This window comes from Rhodamnia argentea, chromosome 2 (assembly GCF_020921035.1).
Source record: "Rhodamnia argentea isolate NSW1041297 chromosome 2, ASM2092103v1, whole genome shotgun sequence".
NCBI classification, from domain to species: domain Eukaryota; kingdom Viridiplantae; phylum Streptophyta; class Magnoliopsida; order Myrtales; family Myrtaceae; genus Rhodamnia; species Rhodamnia argentea.
This window is the reverse complement of record NC_063151.1, coordinates 25,207,765-25,230,314: the sequence shown is the minus strand read 5'-3', so window position 1 is coordinate 25,230,314 and position 22,550 is coordinate 25,207,765. Positions and strand designations below refer to the sequence as shown.

At 39.5% G+C, this 22,550-nt stretch overlaps 2 protein-coding genes and 1 long non-coding RNA gene across 3 annotated transcripts; all 3 read right to left on the bottom strand.

Moving 5' to 3' along the window:
* Window positions 1-111: 111 nt before the first annotated feature.
* Window positions 112-600, bottom strand: LOC125313690 (disease resistance protein L6-like). The gene has a single exon (XM_048273511.1). It carries the CDS (start codon window positions 598-600, stop codon window positions 112-114), a length of 489 nt encoding a protein of 162 aa, XP_048129468.1.
* A 16,676-nt stretch (window positions 601-17,276) lies between these two features.
* LOC115737426 (disease resistance protein L6-like) lies at window positions 17,277-18,671 on the bottom strand. The gene is made up of 3 exons (XM_030669548.2): window positions 18,090-18,671; window positions 17,668-17,949; window positions 17,277-17,588 (listed from the first exon to the last, which is right to left on the bottom strand). Exons 1-3 carry the CDS (start codon window positions 18,255-18,257, stop codon window positions 17,277-17,279), a joined length of 762 nt encoding a protein of 253 aa, XP_030525408.2. The 5' UTR covers window positions 18,258-18,671.
* A 503-nt stretch (window positions 18,672-19,174) lies between these two features.
* On the bottom strand, window positions 19,175-20,074 carry LOC115737425. Its single transcript, XR_007197336.1, has 2 exons — window positions 19,857-20,074; window positions 19,175-19,670 (listed from the first exon to the last, which is right to left on the bottom strand). It is a non-coding gene; the product is annotated as an uncharacterized LOC115737425 (long non-coding RNA).
* Window positions 20,075-22,550: the final 2,476 nt, after the last annotated feature.

The following is a 22,550-nucleotide window of genomic DNA, read 5'->3' as shown; positions in this document are numbered from 1 at the left end:
AGGAAGACAATAATGACGAGGAAAGAAGAACGAAGCAAGGATGGCAGGTGTAAGTAAAAGAGGACAAAAAAGGGAGAAAAAAATGACTTAGTAGATTCCGAACCGACAATCTTACCCTTTGTCCTTCAAGCCCAATCCCCTTATTCTTGCGACCTCGGTCAGAGCCTCCTTCCATTGCGGAACATCGCGGCCGAACTTCTCCTCGTGCTTCTCCAGAGCATCGAGGTACAGTGGAGTTCTGAGCTTCACATCGTCAGGATCAACGTCATAGAAAATGGGTAGGATCATTTTATCTTTCGCTTTGCTCGAGCATTCCACCATGTGCGTGAGCTCGCGAAGACACCACACACTGGATGCGTAGTCCCTAGAGAAGATGGGAAGGTATATTTTGGAGGATTTGATGGCATGCAAAAGCTCATCTCCAATCTTTTCGCCCTGTCGGATCTCTTCGTTGTCTCTGAAAACACGAATGCCAGCTCTAACCAGGGAGTGATAGAGATTATCGGTGAAGCTGCGCCGGGTGTCGGGGCCTCTGAAACTCAAGAACACCTCGAATTCGGCCCCCCAGGACGAGTGTCCGTCATCGACAGAAGCAGACATCGCTGATGGGCCTGGTGAGTCCCTCTTTCTCTTCATCTTTCCTTCCGGAGCTCAAGAACTTCACCGGATGTGATCACAGCGAGATGGGGAGTCCTCCTTTCTGAATCTGATCTGGGATTTCTCGAGAGGAAGTAGCGAAGCGCCAGAGGCAGGAGAATGGCGATGCGCTTTCGCTGTGATTTCGCGGATTTTGTTTGTTTTTGTGTCCGCACATGAAAGGAAAACGAAGGGCGATCTGAGAAGTCAAGCCAATGGAAGTCCTCCAGAGAGGCGGGCCCCGACCTTATCAGCTCACGCGGTGAGTTCGCTGTAGAGATGGTGTCCTCGTGAGGATTGGAAGAAGCAAATCTTTTGAAAGGGTGGGCAATTCGTATTCAGAGTTTGTACATCTCGATCAGCAACTTAATGGAAAAATTAACATTAATGGTGAACAAGTTAAACTCTAGTTCAATATGAAATGTGCTCTCTAAAATGTTAGTGAATGTTCAATACTATATGTAAATTATATAAAAATATTCAATGACATTCTTTCATGTATTCAAGTTAATCGAATGTGTTGATACGACTTTCAATTCGTTAAATTTAAACGGTGGATAGTAAAAATAGTTACAAGTAGATTATTCAACTAATGTTTTCATCATAAATTAATAGAACAATCCACGCCACCAGATAATGAACATGTTAACTCTTTCTTTTCTTTTCTAAAGTAAATGGATAAAAATATGAACACATTCACCCGTTATTTTAAAAGTCCAACCCATAACTTAATCTACGCCATCAATAATGTCCGGTTTGTCTCTCGAGCAAACGTAACAGCTATATTGGTTTATACACCATATTAAATAAATTAAAAGTTCGGGAATGACACTACACATAGAGATAAAGTTTGGGAACTTTTTGTATTGGTATCCCTAGTAGAAGTGTCATAACTTTCTACTGTGCTCACTTCAATATGAAAAAAAAATCATTAAAATGACATCGCTAATTAGGGAAATCAAAAATCTGACGTGTCATACTTTAATATATTTTTTTGGATCGATATGGCTCTCTTGCGCTTTGAATTAGCGGAAATTGCAAGAATAATTACGGCCCACGATATTAATTGAAAGTTGGCCCGAGACGAGTAATGTACTGCCGGGTCCCGCTGCGCACTGAACAAAGGCCGTCTCTTACCAGGAGACAAGGCATCTTCTGTTTTTCCTCAGCACCGAAGGAGAAAGAAGAGGGACGACTTCCAAGTTCCAAGTCAAGCCCTATGGGATTTCTCCGACGGCGGATGGAAAAAGTTTACAGCTTTATCAATTAGAGAGAGAGAGAGAGAGAGAGAAGAGAGAGAGAGGACCGACGCTTGCTTCCCAGATTGTCGTTATAAGTAAAGATAGAACTTAAGATTGTTCTAATTGGGTGCTGAGTTTTCGAGTCCTGTTTTGATAGAGAGAGATTTCGATAACTCGGTCGACAGTCGTCGTCATCTCGTCAATTAAAGAATGTTTGAAGCTTTTTCATCATGAGACACGGCATCCAAGTAAAAGCCGAAAGAAAAGAAGGGCAAAGAGTGGAAAAGTTTCCAGCTTTATTCAAAGCGGAACGTCATTTCCACCCGACTTCTTTTACTACATTTTCTCGATATTCGATGTTGTTTTTTGGTCCCACCCAATTAGGCCGCAGGGATCTGATATCCTTTTTTTCTCGGTAATAAAATGGATTGGAAAGTGATTTTATCCTCCGACCGTACTACGGTAGAAAACCACCCTCTATGTTGCTATTAATTACAAGTCCAAACTTTAACTCGGATCTCAATTCTGATCCCAATTATATTTTTCTTTGATTCATAAACGTGCATTAACATTGATTTAATATCCATCGACTCCGAGGGTGGATGGAAAAAGTTTCTTGCTTTATCGATTAGGGAAAGGACTGACGGTTCGAGATTGTCATTTAAGAATGTGAACGACCATCGTTCCACGAAATGGGTAGCCCCCCACTTTTGCTTTCTCTTCTTCAACAAAGGTAAAGCTGAGCATTTTCCCTCCCATTCTGCCTTTCGTCAGATTCCCTTTCTGTTGGCCAGTCACAAGAGCTCTGTTTCTTCAGCTTTCACGTAGGGAAAAGAAGAAGAGGATGGAAGTTCCAATTGAGCGGTTTGAACCAAACAGCACTACATAGTGTCCAATAGATCTATATGATTTTAACATGATTGTGGTTATAAGTAAAATGAACTTTGATTGTTCAAATTGGGTGTTGAGTTTGAGTCATGTTTTCACGTACCACCGATCGGTTAATGATTCTAGTTTGCGGGTGTAATGCCCATCCCTAACCCACCTCAAGCTATACCACTCGAGAAAAAGGCTTCCTGCCTAAGGATGAGAAATGAAAAAAGAAGAAGAAGGGAATACGTTAGCAAATCCACAAAAATATAGCAATAGATAATAGCGAAAAATTAGTGAGAGTAGAGAAATGGGTAAAAGATACTTGAAATGCTTGAAAAAGGGTAAATGATTACTATGATAATATTACGTATCAGTAATTTAAAAGAACGAAATCGATATAAAAAAAAGTGGGTGGAGTGGATAAATGGAAAAGGGTGAGAGTTGAGAATGCCTCAAATTATCTTTTACGGGAGATATTTCGATCTTGGTCGATAGTCATCATCCCATTAATTATAAAAGGTTTGAAGCATTAAGGCTTTTTCATCACGAGAAATCAAACCGAATTGAAAATATACGAAATTTCAGTTCAATTCGGTTCGGTTCGGTTTCGGTTCAGTCATGACACCCATGTCTTAAATCATACCAATTAAAACATTCCGGGATTGGGAGTATTTGGCGGATCGGGTAACCTTTATATGGAGTGGTTGAATTTAATTGACAACGAATTCAATGACTCCATTTCCCACTTCCACGAGAAAAGGAAATTTGGCATAAAGGTGGTGGTAATAAGGATTGTATCTTCAAAGTTGACAAAATATTTTAGACTACCAAAAGAAATTTGGGGGTAGTAAAGTCGCTTTATATTGAATTTCCAGGTAATGTAATCGGTGTAGCTTTGCCGAACGAATGAAGAGTACGTGTCTCTCGTGATACTGCAATCTCTGATAACAGTTCTCTCTAATTGCAAAGGATGGATAGAACTCGGTGACCCAAAATCGACCAAAATTGAAAGTTGGCGCGAGACAAGGCATCTTCCTTTTTCCTTAGCACCGAAAGAGAAAGAAGAGGGACGACTTCCGAGTCAAGCCCTATGGTATTTCTCCGAGGGTGGATGGAAATAGTTTCCAGCTTTATCAAAATTAGAGAGAGAGAGAGAGAGAGGACCCACGCTTACTTCCAGATCGTCGCTATAAGTAAAGATGAACACGGCATCAAGTAAAAGCCGACAGAAAAGAAGGGCAACGACGTCGACTTCCAAGAAAAAAGTGGGAGACAAAAAGTGTTGCGAGTTTGCAGCTTCATTCAAAGCGGAACGCCATTTCCACCCAACTTCTTTTACTACTTCTTCTCGATATTCACTGTTTTTTCGTCCCCAAAGTTGGATCGGACTGTTTTTTTTTGCCCTCCTCAGTAATCAAAAGGATTGGAAGGCGATTTATCCTCCGACTGTCCTACAATAGAAAACCACCCTCTATGTTGCTATCAATCACAAGCCCAAACTTGGACTCCGATCCCAATTTTAGTTCCAAACATATTTTTCTTTGATTCATAAACGTGCATTAACTTTGAATTAATACCCAAATGTGACGCCTGTCAAGCATTTGTCCAATGATCCATTAAAGACGTACCGTGCCATTCTATTTATATATGAGGACTTGACATGTGTTGACGTGGAAGGATCACACGCAAACGACCGTGGTTTGGAGCAAAACTCAAACCAAGCATAAACTGATGGCTGACCACACTTGAAGCATTCCACTTATTTCCAAAAGTCTAGCGTTCAGGGCCTCAATTTCGGGATCCAATTTGATAGCTCCACTCTATTCTTTCATGAAGTTTCCTAGCTGAATGGCAGGCTTCGGCTCGTCGTCAGTGAATTTCAAGTTTTAGTTGTGGAGTTGATCTATATGATGCACCGAGCCCCAACTCTAGGCTCGAGCACATCGGCTAATTTGCTGAAACAGTGATGATCAACTAGGTTTCCATTATTTTGACTTGCTGGGTTCGCCAAATCTATCGCACCCTCCTCTATTGTAGACCGAAAAACTTGCCTTGCTGTGCTTGGTCGAAGAAGAGGAAATGTGGAAAGAAAACGGATTTTTTTTCCAAAATAATTTTTTAAAAAACCTATTTACAAAAACATTTTTCCAAAATAAATATTTATGGATTTGCAACTCCTCGAAGGTTCAAATAATTAGCATGCCCAACTATCGATTTAGGAATTCCGAGCCCGGACGACTAACCAATTGGAGTATATTGATTTTTGAAACCTAAATAAAATAACGGGAGGAAACAATCTTGGAATTGGAACCCGTGACCACCAAATTAGTTCGCCAGGACGACACGCCAACGGGGTACCAATGTACAATCAGAAATATTTGATTTGGCAATTTTGATGGATTTGTACTTGAAATTAAAAGACTGAAATTTATTTGGTTTTTTATCTTCCTTTTTGAGACCATGTAAAACATTGAATTTAATGAGATCTGGACCATGGATAGATTGTAGAAAGAAAGAAAAGAAAGGAGGGTTCATTCGAATTTACGAAATAAATTAACATGTAAAAATGCTAAAATTTGGAAAACGGCGTTGGAATGTCTAAAATAAACAAACAAATGTATTCATCAACCAAACGTGTATTAAAAAAAAACTTTGTAACGATCGAGATGGAAAGGATATACTCTTCCAAATTTTGCACAAAATCTTTACTTTCACACTTTTACGTTATAGTTCCCTTTAATCTTTCCATGCGGATTTTAACGCTTTTGTTGCGGAAAATGGCAAGCTATGGCGTTGTTGGGTTGCGAGCAAATATTTATTGGGACTAATATTACGTTATATCACAACATTATTTATTCATTATAGATCTTAATAAATATTTACATTAATTATTGCTAATAATGTCTATAAATATAAGCTTCACAAGAAAAATAATTATAAATAAAATAAATATTCTAAGTATCAATAATTAAAAAATATGAAATTAAAAAACTAAAACTCTTGCAAGAGCTCTCTACCTTCTCTATCACCAAAATTCTCCTCCCTCAATTCAATCAAGAACGGCTCAAACCTAAATATTTATTTTTAAAAAATTTTTCTAAATATTTTTAAAAAAAAAATTATTTTGGAAAAAAGCCCAAAGAAGACTTCAAGTGATCTGCTGGAAGGGCTAAGTGATCTGCAAGCTCGACTATCAATTGATAGCTTATCAGTTCTTTAGTACGTATCAGACCCATTCCAAAGCCCATGGGCCCTTCGTTGTCCATTTGAAGAGTGCAAGAGCGTGATGGCCACAATGAAAGGTGTCTTAATTGTCCATTGCCCACAAGATGCTAACCAAATGACGGATTAGATCGTGAAAGCCCACTAGAGAGGAAGTCTCCCACCAAATTGGCTCTCTAAACCCAGGAAGGTTATCAAAAAAAGTCCTAAACCTATCGTATTTTTGCTCATTTTATCATAAACTTTTTAATTTTATCAATTCAGTCCTAAACTTTTTACATTTATGCCAATGCCTAAGCCTTTTGTATCCGTGCTAATTCAATCCATCTAATCAACATTGATGAGCCAACGCTGACGTGATAATTTTTAATAATATTTTAATGACTTTTCAATTTTTTTGTTCTTTATTTTTCTCTTTTTTATTATTCTTCTTCCTTCAGCCGCCAACCCTTGCCTAGAGGTGGCTGGAGGAGATAGCCGAAGAGCCAATGTGGACAAGCTAGGTTGGTTTTGTGTCGCAAGGATAATTTTTAAAAAATAATTTAGCAAAAATAATTGTTAAAAAAAGGTATTTACAAAAATATTCCTTTAAAAATAAAGAGTTATGGCTTTGGGCCTCGAGGTCCTAATCGTCCCGTCCTCGAGGACCGGATTGCAGACGTAAAGCCCGAAGAGGCGCCAATTGGAAGCTGATCCGATGGGTAAGAATTAGCGGAAACGGGAGGAAGGCGGTGCCAGCAAAGAGGAGCCCATATCGAGCAAGAGCAATGGCGTGGAGCGCGAACTCGAGGTTTTGGTCGTTCCGTCCTCGAGCATCGAGTTGCAAGGAGGAGAGCGGGAGGAACCGAAGGGAGATCGGAGAGCCAAGATGTACGAACGTGTGATAGGCTCGGCGATTCAAAAGCAACAGAAGCATCGGGAGCGAGAATGACTCTTCCATGAAGAGGATTAGGACGATCAGGAAGAGCAAAGAAGTCGACTCATGCATCAATCACGAGGCTTATTTCGTCATCGCCAAGGAGAGTTGGGGCCAATGGCCCATTGGCCATCTCATCTAGCCGATTGCCGACTGCTGGAGGAAGAAGAAGAACAAATTGTAAAAATAAAAAAGAAAGAAAAAAGAGAAAAAAAAATTAAACTATTATTAAAAATTATCACTTCAGTGCTAATCTATCAAAGTTGGTCGGATGGACTGAATTGACACAAATAAAAAAGGTTTAGGGCTGGATTGGTAAAAAAGGTTTAAGATTGAATTAGTATAAGTACGATAAGTTTATGACTTTTTTGATAATTTTCCTCTCTAAAGCCCCCAAGCTCTATGAGACTTGTTATGTTTTGAATCTTAGTTTCCTTGTTCTAATGAGTTGAATCGTTGAGTGATTGCAAGTTATCATTTGACTTGAAAAAAAAAAAAAACAAACTACGGTCCCATTGATCTCCAAATTACACGAAAGCTTTGTTGTGTAAGACGAATAGCCATATTAAAAATTGCGAGAACCATCAGACATGGTTGCATCAAAATCAAGAAATTAGTAGCCACCATTTCACTGCATTAAACCAACCTATCGCCACGTCGAACTTTCAACATTTTAAAATCTCCACTAGAATGAAGTAGTCATAATTTCTGCGCTATTCAAATTCAATTCAAATAGTGATTTCAATTTTTTGGTGGAGACTGGAAGTGTTCTAAGCTGATGACAGCAAGCTAAACAAAAATATTCCAAACACACTATCTCTAGATTATCCTTGGTTTAGTTGAAAACCACGTCGTTTTCATTAAAAGTGAGAGATGACCTTGTATTAACTATTTAGGAAAGCCACATCATGTTATGTGCCATGTCACTGTTGGTTTGCCATCTCACACTAGACGTGTCAAATGAGTGGATCGGGTGGAGTTATAAATAGTCCAATCCCAAATTGATCCATTGATCCATTGATTATCTATTTATGCATAGTGCAAATTTCTTAATCCATACATGACCCGATCCGATCCATATTACTAAAACACTTCCAAATTTAATCCAATCTATAAAAATTTATTTCTTTTATATTTATAAGAATTTTGCATTACTAATCATTATGGAAAATTTTTATATTTATAATATTTTTTTATCTTTTTTATAATTTTAAAAATATGAATTGTTTTATTTTATTTTTTTAATAATTTGAATTTTAATTTTTTTCTTATTTTATTCTAAGACCTGCAAGTGTGGTTGGCTGACCCACGCAGGTCACAAGTGGTGGCCACCGGCCCTTGCCGACCACATGTGAGAAAAAATGCGTGTTTTCTAATTTCTGTATTGCGGTATACCAATAAAGTTAGTGACCGGGGCCTCTCGGACTTAGTCCGAAAGCCACGTGCTCGAACCAGCAAGCCATGGTGTATCTTAACCTCTCGTAAGCAGCTGACGAGTACGTTGCGAGGTTGTTTTCCCTCGCGGAATCCTCCAGCAAAGCCCGCACCACCTCTACCCCGAAATGGCTTGCAACGGCCACAAGAACAAGCAGGAGAATGATAAATTTGCAGGAATTCATCTGTTCTTTTCCTTTTTCAAAATAGGAAACCAAATTCGACCAAAAAAAAAAAAACGAAACCAAATATTTTAATTGGTATTTCAAACTTTTGGTTGGAGACTCTGCGATTGGTTTGTTGGGTGTGCTGTGTTCGAGAGCAAGCTTGGGACGTGAGTCGGGTGGGTAAAGGAGAAGAAGTGAGAACGAGCTTGTAGGATTGTGTATCGGCTCGTGATGGGGGGCTGAGTCGGGTGGGTAATGGGAGGGGGTTGACTGGGGCCTTGAGGACTAGGTCTTGATTTCAAGCAATGAGTCAACACGACACGCTTTGTCTTGCTCGCTCGGATAGTAATGACAACGTATATGATGCTAAGTTGTTCGCTCTCGCGAAATTCTCTAATAATACCCTCACCACCTCCGTGCGCCAGAGGCCGTTGCCATGAAGATGCCCAACACTGGCGAGGCATTGGAGGCCGAGCATCGCCATAATCCAAGAGGCCCCGGTTCTTGGCGAGGGTCGTGGCCCCCGCCGATCTATTGGGGAGGCCGACCACGGGAGGGTCGGTCGGCGCCCTCGCCGACTTTGTAGGAAAATAAAAATGAAAAGAAAAGTAAAATAAAAAAAAAGAAGAAAGAAAAAAAGTAAAAAGAAAAGTTAAAAAAAGGATAAAAACTCTCTTAAGTGGGTTGTAAATGGGTTCACAATCAACCCATTTATAACCCACTCAATTTGACTTCTTTATTTTGAAAACCCATTATGCTGGTTTGCCAAGTTTGTTATGGTTTATTTATGATCCATTTGTTTTAAAACTATTTTGACAGTCTTTTTATTTTTATTTATATATATATATATATATATATATAGATCTACTCACACGCTACATATGCACAATATGATAGCAATTATAGCAGTGATCAAGATTGGCCCTCAGGTAAAGTTGCTGTTTTTTATGCGACACTTGAAATTTCGAGCCACGATTATTTCCCAGACAAAAGTTTTGTGGCTTTTTATGATATATTTAGAAAGTTAGCGCAAAATGTTGCCGAGTGAAGGCAATGCCTTCTTGAAAAGAAATCCTTTTTTGGACTATGCGCATGTAAAGTAGCAAATTGGTCCGATACGAAGGCAGGCCCGTTGATCCAAGTCTGACTCTTTGCAGCCATGGTGCAGATACAAGGCAACACAAAACAGACCCGAGAAAGAAAGCGTTGGTGCTCTTCCCGTCGACGCTCTTGCCCCTGGATTCCTATTTCTCAATGATATCTCACGATCAAGAAAATTGGCTGAACCTCATGAAACCATTTTATAGAAGTTCATTGATATCTTCTTTTTATAAAAGCAAATCGACTTCGATTCTTGAATAATCAACATCACTTCTGCTTCTATTACAACAAAAGATTTCCCTTTTATGTAGAAAAGACATGTATCAATAATTATGATATGAACAATTCTTCAATATCTTGTTCATTCGCAACAAAATATTTTCTTTGTGCGGTGGTAAGAAGAAATACACTTTTTTTGTCCTAGGCCTGTGGAAACTCATGATTCTCCATAAAGCTTTCCCATTCATGTGCAAAGAACTTTGTTTTGACTGCATTTCATGGGTGGTCTATCGAGTCGCTTGATTCCCTCCACCGTCCAGGTAAGCTGCCATTTTTCTTTGTTTTGTTTGCTGTTTTTTACAAAAGGTTTTCTTAGATGCAAATTTTCGACTTGTATTCTAACATTCTATTCACTGAACTCGAAGGTGAGGTGGGGCAAGAAAGTGAAATGGCTGTCACATTCAGAACAGGAGAGAACAGATGTCACTTGCTGGTGCCCGCCTGAGAAGTTGCTGTTAACATGCCCGGACTTGTTGGTTTGTTGGGATTTACGTAACATGCATAGGCAAATAAAACATAAACGCAGCGGAAAAAAATAAAAACCTATACACGTATCTCCAGAGGCGTAGTTCATGCGTTTCAATCGAAAATCATATTAAATGAAAGATGGTTAACGGATTACCTCTTGAAGCGTGCTTGGAACGAAAAGGTTCAGACGTTCTTCGATCCGAGCCCCACAAGTGTCGAGCCTCTAGTTCGGAACCACCAACCCAACGTCGAACAGAATAAAGGACTTGCGGATGATAACCACTTCAATTGTGCTAGCAATGTTGTGGATACAATACTCCGCAATCTTAAAAATTTTGGTCACGAAAGGGAGAGAGTTTTCGAGAGGCACTTCAACAGTTCTTTTTACGAACACTTAAAAATTCTCTATCTCTCGGCAACCGTTGTTGATCACACTATTACGTGCGATCAGCAACGGTTGCCGCACGATCAGCGGAAGTTCTGATCGTGCACAACAAACACACGGTCAGCAGTTGCTGACCGTGTGCATCATTTTTCAAAAAAATCTTTTTTTTAAGGAAAGAAAACACTTGGTCAGCACAACATGTGCTGACCTCACTTGCACACACAAAAAAATATGTGTACAACACAATTATATATATCTATAAAAAAAATATCTACATATAATTTAATAAAAGCAAAAGTCGACCACATGTGCATTTTGGATACATCAATATGTGTCCACTATAAGATCGTGTGCACATATGCACGTACGTCCATGACAAAAATAAAATCAAATTAAATCTTATTTAATTTAATTTTCGACTAATTCGGTATACGTAATTGCAAACATATTTGCAATATCGTCTTCAACGTCGTCATGTATTGGTTAAGGTGTGTACATCCCTAGGTTTATCAGAGCTAAGAAACATGCACTAACACATTAGTACTTCCAAGAGAATTGATTGTCCCGATCAACCTCTAGGTCCTACAAGTCATGAGTGACATCTAGCAATATGTCATGCTATCAGAATGTGAATTCTTTAAGAACATAATGAACCCGTCAATGTAATTCAATCCCTCCGTCTTACTATATCCCGATCGAACAAAGACCATGGAATATTTGTCAAGTCACCGATTCGATTATATCACAAATCTAATCGACATGCATTTATACGAGACATGAACATTTCATTCTCGATTATAACCCCGAGCGATTTCAATGCATTGTCATAATTAAATTGCATAGGATATCATACCTTGCATGTGACAAGGAGACAGATTCCATTTTGCGCACACGTGTGACTTCGTATGTGCATGAGTGACCATCAAGAAACGGATTGAAGAACCGTCAATATGTGTCCTCGTGAACCATAGCCATCCAACACACAAGTCAACACCCCTTAGGTCTAAGGATTATTTACACAAGATCAAAGCATGAACAATTAGACATTGACCACGCTAAAAGCTTCCATGTCGCTAATCGTTCAACGCGTGTCACGTTTGAACTTGTACAAGCACTTGTGTTCCAACTCGGGCATCACAATACCCAATGACTTGTGACTCATCATTCCTTTAAGTATCCAATACTTAATTATGAAGTCAAGAACACACGGATTTCAATAGGATCATTGATATCCATTCAATGATCCATTGATCAGGAACATTTTAAAGATTCATTTAACCGGAACTAAACATATTCTTAACGTCTCAAGAATATGTCCAGTCATAACCGATCTTATGGAATTTATTCATATAAGTAAATAATTGGACAAATGAATAAATACGTCTTTGCCATTAATTAAATACGAAATTGAAAATACAACTGAAATCCCTAAGAAATCCCTAACATGTAACTATAAAAAAGTCGCTTTAGGGCATATCTCTAACAGTTGACACCTAAATATTGCTACTGAGAGAATCAATGATGTTGCTGGTGAGTATGATGGCGACGATATTGAGTATGTGGAGGACTTGGGTGATGTTCTGGAGTCGATGGAGGAGGACGGCCACGGAATTATGTAGGGGTTTTTGGAGGCGGCCGCATTCGTGTAGGCTCCTTCCATTCTATTCAAGTATTGAAAGATAAGCCCCCTCTCCAAGGTGCTCATGTACGTAGAGGTGGCGATGGTGCTCAGGGGAAAGCACTGGGCTACACTAGTTCATGTACTTCATGTGGCAACTGCTTTCTTCTAAGCGAGCCGTGAGGAGTAGGTTAGGATAGGTTCAGTTTAGGAGGTACAGAAAATTGAGATTAGGAAATTTGGTTGATTTTTGAGAAGAAGATAGGATTGAAATAAGCAAGATGCATGTTAGTTTACGAAGTGTAGAAAACTGAGATTGCAAAATTGTAGGACTTTTGGTTGGTTTTAAAGAAAGATGGGATTGAAATCTTCAAGGGTTGCTTTTGTCCTGGTTTTTGTCCTGGTTTTGTCCTGCTTCAACTTGATCTGCATTTGTGCTTTCCATAAATGAGCAGTGCTTTCATTAGCATTCGTATACCTTTCACTAGCATTTTCAGTGGCATCGGGCATAACTAAGATATTTTAGGGACATCACCAAACGAGATTATACAACTTGTCGTATCGATGTTGTACTTTCATGTGTGTTAGGACAAGATAGATTCGATTCTCGATCTTGGCCAACGCCATTGAGTTGGCTACTGCTCATCTTTCTTGAATACACAACAAACCTTGCTTTTTGACGAGCCATGTATCACCTACTTATCAGCATGTCACGGGCCGATAATCGAGTTATCGCTCGATCGCTCGTGTGGCCTTAGGCTCAACTCAGGAGGATCTTTAGAGAGAGTAGCTCTGGATACTGTATTACTAGTGAGATGATACAATATAATGAGGAGAGGAAAGCCTCTTATATACAAAGACTTGTGTGATAAGGACCGTAGATCTCTTCTCGATCTAATGATGGATATCAAATCTCCCCAGCTCCCAACTACTAATATTAATTACAAAGGTATGTAATTTCCGTATCGCCCTCTCCTAAGACCATTCTAGAACTCTCAAGAAAGCACTAGGGGATTCTTCCATGGGTCCATCGTGGATGGCTTGTAAATGATTTGAAACTTTAATCGGAAGAAAAAAAAAAAACAGGGAAATGGAAAACAGGGCTTGCTTCTTGGGCACGATGCCCATACCCATTCCGACAGCTAATATTGCTCCAGCATTGTCTGCAGTTCCTAAAAAGCATAGAGAATTAGAATTGCAAATACACCACGTAGGGTCTATCAGAAGCTCAGGACTTCACTTGCTTACCACAATAGTTAGCTGCCAAAAAGAGGGTAATCAACTCCCTGAGCAAACAGCTCAAACCCATCCATACATATTCGTGGGGCGGTTAGCGACGAGCGGCGGTAAACAGCGGGAGGAGCGGCAGCAGGCGGCGAGGTCAAAGACCTAAAAATAGATCGAAAATGGGTTAAGTTAGAATTCATATTTGAATATGCTTCATAAGTTTAAATCCTTATTTGATCCATTTTTGAGATCTGCTGAATCCATATGTGATCTAAGTGAATAAGAGTGGATGAAAAAGTGGGTCAAAGACTCATATTGACACCTTTAAAAGTTAGGGACCAAGATTGGCCATCGGGTAAAGTTAAAGTTTTTTATGTGACACTTTAAAATTCGAGCCGCGATTATTTCTCGGACAAAAGTTTGTGGCTTTTTATGTTGTATTTTGAAAGTTGGCGCTAAAATGTTGCCGAGTGAAGTCGATGCCTTTTTCTTGAAAAGAAATCATTTTTTGGAGGATGCACATGTAGAATGCAAATTGGTCCAATAAGAAGGCTAGCTTGTTGGTCAGTTAAAGTACATTATAAAGTGCCAAAATTTGTGTACGGCGCTCACTTTAGTGTCAAAACTTTCAAAATGATCATTTAAGTGCCAAATTTTTTGAAAAACACTCATTTTGGCACCAACTCTGATTTGAGTTGATGCGGCTTGTCGGAAATCCGACATGGCCTATTTTTTATTAATATTTGAGTTGACGTGGCTGGTCCAAGTCGGACTCTTTGCAGCCATGGCTGGTGGTTTTGCTTTCTCTTCTCCCACAAAAGCGAAGCTCAGCATTTTCCCTTGCATCCTACGTTACGTTGGATTCATTTTCTATAGCCTGTAATAAAAGCTTAGTTTCGGAAAAAAAAAAAAAGAGGGAAGAAAAGAGAGGTAAAGTTTCCAATTAAACAGTTTAATCCAAACCACATTAAATAAGTAAATAGTGTCTAATAGGTCCCCATGACTTTCACAATTATTATAATCATAATGAAGGTGAATTTAGATTGTTCAAATTCTTTGTTGAGATCGAGTCATCTTTTCACATTGCAACAAAGTCACCAAAAAACGAAGTCACCATAAAATCAGGATGAGAAAGAAAAAAAAATCAAAATAAAGGAGGGAACATGATGTTAACAATAATTAAAAAGCCAAAAAAAGAAAAAGGAGAGAGATCAAAAAATCCACGAAATATAAAAATGAGGATTTTACCGACATAACATCTCACAAACAAGGACATGTCTATCAATTGGGCATGCCTAACCCGCCGTAAGTAAACCATTCAATTAGACGGCTGACAATGTTGTCGGTCATCGGACAGCTAGGCCTCGAAATTTGCCTTGCCGTGGATTATGTCAGCGGCATGGTAGAAAGGCCGACCATCATTAGGTACAAACAGTTTATTGAGTTCCGTCGATTCTCATCTTTTCCCCCTCTACAAGCTCCAAATTACAAAGTACGTGCAGAAAAATTAGAGAGAAGCTCACCCTTGCGTTTTTGGTAGAAGATCTTAACCCTTCTCTCTCTCTCTCTTCTTTCATGTGTGTCCCTGTGCGTTCGCTCTCTCTTGCCTTCGAGACAACCCTCAAGATTAGCAAGAAACTCTCTTAGTAAGATACAGCACTCCAAGGCTACAGGCTTAAGGGACGACTAATGGGTCTAGACCATTCAACAATTACACATTGGAACAACGTGTCCAAAGAAAAAGTTAGTGCCGAAAGCAATACCTGATGCTCCCAGCTATTAATCTAGACAGAAGAAAGTGTACACTCCCAAGCATCCTTTGACTAACATAGTTAAAACTATCCTCTCTAGAGTTGGTCGTCGGCTTCTTCAGGAGGATGAGTACTTCTTCTTTCTTCATTGTAAAGCTCCCAAGCGCTCGAGCATTTATACACCTTACCATTTGCAGGTGATTGAACAGTCCTATCTTGCAGCAATTCACAACATAAGATGGTCACCTTCTGAAGCTTCCGTAAAGTTGAAAGATCATGCAACCCTTCTATGGAATATGCAGTCCTCAATTGACAAAGTTTGCAAGAATTCCAAGTCCTCCGAGCCCTGCATCTCATTTAGCAGTGGGCAACGTTTCACGGACAAAACTTGCAGCTTCTTTAAGCTCGAAAGACTGGGAAGCCTCGCAAGCAATTTACAAGCTGACAGTTCTAGATGATGCAGATTCTCTAGCTGTCCAAGGACATCATGAAACTGAATCTCTCTTAGCCAACATCTACAGAGGTTTAGCCCAGACAAATTTCTCAAGTTTGAAAAGAGCGACCATTCGAGGGGTGACTTGACATCAAAACAGAAGCAAATCTTTAATAATTTTCACCAGTAATGATTTCAACGGTGCATTCTAACAGGTTTCACTATTTTGCCAAACGAAATACTAGCTTGCCATTTACTCCAAGAATTATCTCTCGTGGTTCTACAAATAATTATCCAATGACTCTTTATCTTCCTTGAAAGACCTGCCTCTCTCCTCCACTACATATGGGACTAGCTAAAGTAATCGATCTCCTTACGCAAACACTAATTTAAGCGAGGCTAATGACATTTCCACACCCTTAGTAACTTCTTCCACAACCGTTGCACAACTGGTACTTCTAAGTCCTAATATTCATCAACGAATCATGAACAAAACCTTCCTTCTCCCTTTCTTTAGAAACTCACGAATGCTACAAAAGCAATTGGAGCATTAGTCATTATTGAACTTAATGTCAACATGCACGCATGCTATAAACTGAGTATTTCTACCAGGAACAAATACAAATTGCTCAGGACAAAACACGAAGAATAAAATATAGGGGAAGAAGAAATCAAAGGAAATTTTAACAACTGAATGGGAATATGAGATAACTCTTTCTTCTAGAGTTGGCTGTCAATATCGTCCAGACAGAGTATCCTTCCATTTCTTGTAAGCGCCATCAAAGGAAGGAAAAGCCCCACATCCTTCAATCGTCAAACGACACGTACGTGTCTGGAATACGTACATAGGACAAATTTTGTAGGGGACAATTTTTGAGATGCAATCTCCTCAAATTCCTTAATTCTGATAGCTGAGGCAACAGTCTTATGGAACTGCATGCATGAATAGATAACGCCTCTAGCGATTTCAATTCCTCCACAAATTGAAAATCCATTAGCCTCGGGCAACCAAACACACTCAACCGTCGGAGCCCCTTTAATCTTGCTACAGATAGCCTCTCAAGCAATTCACCATCCCTCACCTCCAAACTACAAAGCTTCTCCAGCTGCTGTCCAAGCACATCATCAAATTCTACCTCCCCCAACCGGCATTTACAAAGGCACAAACTTGATAGGTTTGGTGAGTTGGAAAAGAGTGACCTATCTATTGGTGACTTAACATCGTATAGAGTCAATACTTCAAGACTAGATGGAAGCCCCACGAGAGATCGGGGTTCGAGACAAGTTATCTCAAGAGTCCGAAGCCGAGAAAGAGTAGCCAGATTGATTGGTGGGAACATGATATCTCTCTCCGGTAAAACCGTCATGCTGATTTGCAAGTGCTTCAGGCGCTCTAGTTTAGAGAGAGAGCCATCAACCACTAGCAAAGTTGTACAATCTTGAAGAACCAATCTCTTCAAATTCAAGCATTTTGAGAAGTCGGGAGTCCTTTTTAAGTTTGGGCAACGAGTGATTTGTACAACTTTCAAGCTCTAATTGATTCAGGTAACTCTATGAGTGAATTCAATTCTCCAGTTGAGACCGAAAGCTCTCTATAAAGTCTTGCAAGTCCCAATTTATCCAAACTAGATCCTGCAGGAAGCTTCTCCATACTATTGCATCCATTAATTTCCAAGTAAACTAGACATTTTAACTCCCCGATGGAGCTGTCAATTTCAACTAACCTTTCGCAATCTTCAAGAATCAATCTCTCCAACATTGAGAATGTAGAGAGGTTAGGCACTCTAGTTAAGTATTCACAGCCTGTGATATTTAGGACTTTCAAATTTTTTGCCTCCTGTAAAACAACGAAAACTCTCGTAAAGAGGAAAGAGCCATTATCAACAAATGCAACCGCACACAAGATGACTATGTACCTTTATATGATCCCATCCCCTCCAGCATTCGGTTATGTACATTCCTGAAAGCTTGAGGACAACCAAATTCCTCAATTTAAGGTTGGTTACCTGAAATTTTGCTGGACGATGATACCAAGAGAGCCATCTTAGCTTTGAGAAAGTATTCTCAAAGTCTCCCACAAGTTTTCCCCCATATAATTTAAGGAATCTTAGCTTTACCAACCTTGCAATTTCTTCACTTGTAAAACTCCACATTTGATTTGGTGCCTCGAGATTGAGTGCTTCTACGTCATCAGTTCCCTAAGAATTGAAATTCATTAGGATGATGAGAGTTCAAACTGACAAAGGAGAATGGAGTCTATACTACAATCTACTCTTGGTACAGGATATACATGAACTGCCATTGCTCTTAAGAACATTCCAAAATACTTGTGTTTTACCTCATTTTCCAGGATTACGTTTAGAGTAACCTCAGGTGACCACAGCCTGCTACATCTTCCTGGCCTTTGGCGGTTTTCTTGGTGGACAATATCCCTTCCAAGGTCTCTGAGTTGATTATGTATCCATATTTTGTCATGGTCAATTATCTTTATCAAAGGCATGTGCATAAGGACGATAATCCCACTCTTTGGATAAAATTCACAAGCTTCCCAAAAATAGCTTGCATCGCCCTCTCATTCGTCAGTGAAGAAACATGCAATATCAAGGAAAATTTGTTTTTCCTCGTACTCTAAAGCTTCATAACTAATCATCAAATTTTTCTGGACTTCCTTGTGAGGCATTTTTTGCAACTTCTTCAGCGTTTCTTTCCGTATCACATGGCCTTTTCGGTGAAGAAAGGAGCCAACAACTTTGAGAGCCAAAGGAAGTCCCCCCATAGTGGCAACAACTTCGCTTGAAGGATCATTAAAATCACGTGGAGGAAAGTCTGTTCTGAAGGCACACAAGCTGAAAAGTTGAAGAGCATGTTTGGGGCACATTTCCCTCATTTCATAAATGTATAACTGTGTACTCTATACTGTGTAATTGTCTTTATTTTTTTTTTTTTTTTTTTTTTTTTTTTTTTATTTCAGTGGGTTTAAAAAAATATCGGGTTGGGTGGGGTTTTGGGGGGGGGGGGGGGGTTTGGGGCCCCCCCGGCCGTTTTCCTTCCTTCCGGTGGCGGTTTCCCCCCCCCCCGCGGGGGGGGGGGGGTTTGGGGGGCAAACCCCTAAAATTTTTTGGTTTTTTTTTTTTTTTTTTTTTTTGTTGTTTTTTATTTTTTTTTTTTTTTTTTTTTTTTTTTTTTTTTTTTTTTTTTTTTTTTTTTTTTTTTTTTTTTTTTTTTTTTTTTTTTTTTAATAAAAAAAAAAAATTTTTTTTTTTTTTTTTTTTATAAATTTTTTTTTTTTGGGGGGGTAATTAATTTTATCTTTTGTTTTTTTTTTTTTTTTTTTTTTTGTTTGTTTTCTTTTTTTTTTCCCGAAAAATCCTTTCAATTGGTATGTAGTCTCTCCTCTTCAGCTACCAGAAAACTCATGTCTCCAGTTGTAATGATGATCCTACTTCCAGAATCAAACCAATCAGGCTTTCCTCCCAGGTTTGTGAGTTGGTCCTCATTATCAATGTCATCAATAACGATGAGAACTTTCTTGCTAAGACATCTTTCTTTGAGCATATTTATCCCATCGCCAATGTCACTGATTTCTATGGATCCTGACTGCAGAAGGTCAGACAGCAGTTGTTTCTGCAATTTCACAATGTCGCCCTGTTGCAATGATTCTCACATGTTTGAGAGAAAACTACAGCTTTGGAACTGAGAATAGATTTTGTTGAATATGGCCTTGGCAAGAGTTGTTTTGCCGATCCCATCCATACCGTGGATTACAACTGACCGTACATCCATAGAGTAGGTGTCTAACAAGTCCATCACAGCTTCCAGTTAATGGTCCATTCCGAGGAAATTATCAGGCAAACTCCTCTGCCTTGTTTTCAGCTTACTGAGTACCTCTTGAACAATCACTTTGATAAGCTTACCTTGGCTGCCATATTCATAAGAAATCTCAGTTGATGAATAACAAAAAATCACTCTCAAGTTGGAGGGATTACAGTGTCATACAACTATGTACCACATAAGCTACGGTTAGATCAGCAGGCCAATAAAATGAATGGTGAGAAAAGCATCTTCGAGGGAATTGCTGCATAAATAGGAATATCGAATACATTACGCTCTATGAAAGTTTAGAACTTCAAATCCTTACGCTGCATCATTTCTGTCCCATCCTCTGATCTTAGCAACCTCTCTCAGAGCCTCCCTCCACTGCTTCACCTTCTCGGAGCCAAACTTCTTCTCGTGCCTTTGCATGGAACTTTCATACACCTCCGTCCGGAGCTTAACATCTGTCGCCTCCACATCATAGAAAACGGGCAAAATCTCCTTTCCGGTCGAGTTCCTTTTGCATTCCACCATGTGTGCAACTTTTTGGAGACACCACACACTCGAAGCATAGTCTTTGGAGAAAATTGGTATGCAGATCTTGGAGCTTTCTATTGCTCGCAGAAGCTTGCCTCCAATCTCTTCGCCAAAGGGGAGCTCTTCATCGTCTCTGAAAATGCAGATCCCGATATTGCTCATGGTTTCATAGAGGCAATCGGTGAATGTTAGGCGAGTGTCTGGCCCGCTGAAACTCAAGAAGACCTCATAATCCACACGCATCGCTACTACGCTTGAGTTCATCCTTCTCTTTCTTCAAGGAAGCTCTGTTCAGAATAATTCTTAAGTTGCATAAAAGTCAAATATCTCTGGCCAGAAGTTATTTCAACAAGAGAATGCACTTAGAATATTCATGGCAATGTGACAGAAACTTCCTCTCCAGTTGAAACGTGCCTGCACGGCTTTAGGTGGGTCGTTGACACCGGGGGCTGCCTGAAACGTTGACTCTCAGTCGATGATGTATGAACATAAAGAGAAATGTTGCCCTTTCATGAACTTTCGCTATCATAATTTGTTCGAAAGAGGAAAATTATGTGAACTGTTAATGTCTAACTAGTTCAATCAGAGAGAGAGGAAAATTCATAACAGCATTGACAGCAATCTCTTGAACAGTGTTTTGCTTTCTTACTCCTATTTCCCCCCTCCTCGGACTGCTTTTTGTGCACTTTTCAGCGAATAATCATACGACATCCAAGAGTGGCAAGATAACTTAATCAAATAACTATCAAACAAAAGCCAAAGAGATTATTGGATAGGCATCTGTCAGCTGCCTTTATTTATGCCGTTTACTTAGGAAGTTTTGTGTACATATCTTTTTATTACCTTTTATTGTGTGATCCTTGTATTTTTTTTTGGTAGTTTAGCCTAATTAGGAGTTTGTTTGATAGCTGTAACTTTTTTGTATATATGTCACGTTTCTGTGGCAATGAAGATCAGAATTCTCATTCCAAAATTCCTTAGTTCTCTTACATGGTGTTAGAGCCATGGCCGATGAAAAAAAATGAGGAGAGTTCTGGATCAGACAAGAAAACCTCCAGTCCTTACGCACTGAATTTGAATGACAACCCGAGTAACCTGATTACCCAAGTTCAGTTGAAGGGCGAGAATTATGAAGAATGGGCGCGACCTATGCGAACTGCATTGAGAGCCAAAAAGAAATATGATTTTTTTTATGGATCTGTCAAGCAACCAGCAGATGATTCGCTGGAACTTGAAGATTGGTGGACGGTTAATTCTGTGTTGGTTTCTTAGGTGTTTAATACCATTGAACCGACACTTCGCTCGACTATCTCTCACATGGAGAACGTGAAAGACCTGTGGGAGGATATGAAGCAGAGATTCGCGATTGGGAATGGTCCATAAATACAGCAACTGAGATCGGATTTGGCAAATTGTAGACATGATGGTCAACCCATCGTATCCTATTTCAGTAAATTTAAAACATTGTGGGATGAAATAAATAACTATGATCAGATACCAGTGTGTGTTTGTGCAAGCTGCAAATGCAATCTTACCATTGAATTGGAAACAAAGCTTGAAGAAGAAAGAGTTCATCAGTTTTTGATGGGCTTGGATAAAGAAGGATATGGAACAGCGCGTGCCAATATTTTGAGCACTGAACCTTTGCCCAATCTGAACATGTCTATGCTATGGTTGTTTAGTAAGAGCGAGTGTGAACTGTGACATGAACCAAGGATGAAAGAGGCAATCCCATGAGTTTTGCAATCCGGGCAGGTGGTCGAAATTCAAGGTGGGATAAAGATAAAACCTCGCTTTGTTCTAATTGCAACCGAGAAGGACATGATGCTGAAAGTTGTTTCCATCTGATAGACTATTCAGAATGGTGGGGTAATAGACCACGTGGAACCTTTGCTGGACAAGATGGTGGTCAAAAGCGTGGTAATGGAGGTGGACATAACAAGGGAAGAGGTGCCCGTGCCAACGTCACACAAGCAACTGGAGTTAATGGTGGGTGAGGAGTTGTGATGGATTTAGATCGAAAGGGTCTTAGTGGATTGAATGATGAGCAGTGGGCTACTTTACTGGGAATGTTAAGTTCTCATCAGAATGGTGCCCATGAGAGCCTGACAGGTAAGCAGAGGATTTTTCCTTGGATTATTGGCACATGAGCTTCTCACCATATGACAAGAACGTTGGCATTTTTGAGTGAATTGTGGAACATTGTGCCATGCTTAGTCGGGTTACCTGATGGAGAAAAGACCATGGCTATAAAAGAAGGAACTATGTTGCTTGGAGGAGACTTGAAATTGCAACGAGTTCTTTTTGTGCCCAATTTGAAATGCAATGTGATTTCTATATCACAACTTCTTAATGATTCAAATTTACTTATCCAACTCACTAACAAAACATATGCTATACAAGAACTAAATTCGAGGAACTTGACGGGAGCGGGTGAGCAACACGAGGG

What these genes read in the sequence shown, in the direction of transcription:
- LOC125313690 (XM_048273511.1), bottom strand. Translation starts at nt 600, where the DNA reads ATGTCTGCTTCTGTCGATGACGGACACTCGTCCTGGGGGGCCGAATTC.
- LOC115737426 (XM_030669548.2), bottom strand. Translation starts at nt 18,257, where the DNA reads ATGCACATGCCTTTGATAAAGATAATTGACCATGACAAAATATGGATA. An exon ending in ACGTAATCCTGGAAAATGAG is followed by an intron (nt 17,950 to 18,089) that starts GTAAAACACAAG and finishes TTCAATTCTTAG; the next exon opens with GGAACTGATGACGTAGAAGC. An exon ending in GGGGATGGGATCATATAAAG is followed by an intron (nt 17,589 to 17,667) that starts GTACATAGTCAT and finishes GTTGTTTTACAG; the next exon opens with GAGGCAAAAAATTTGAAAGT.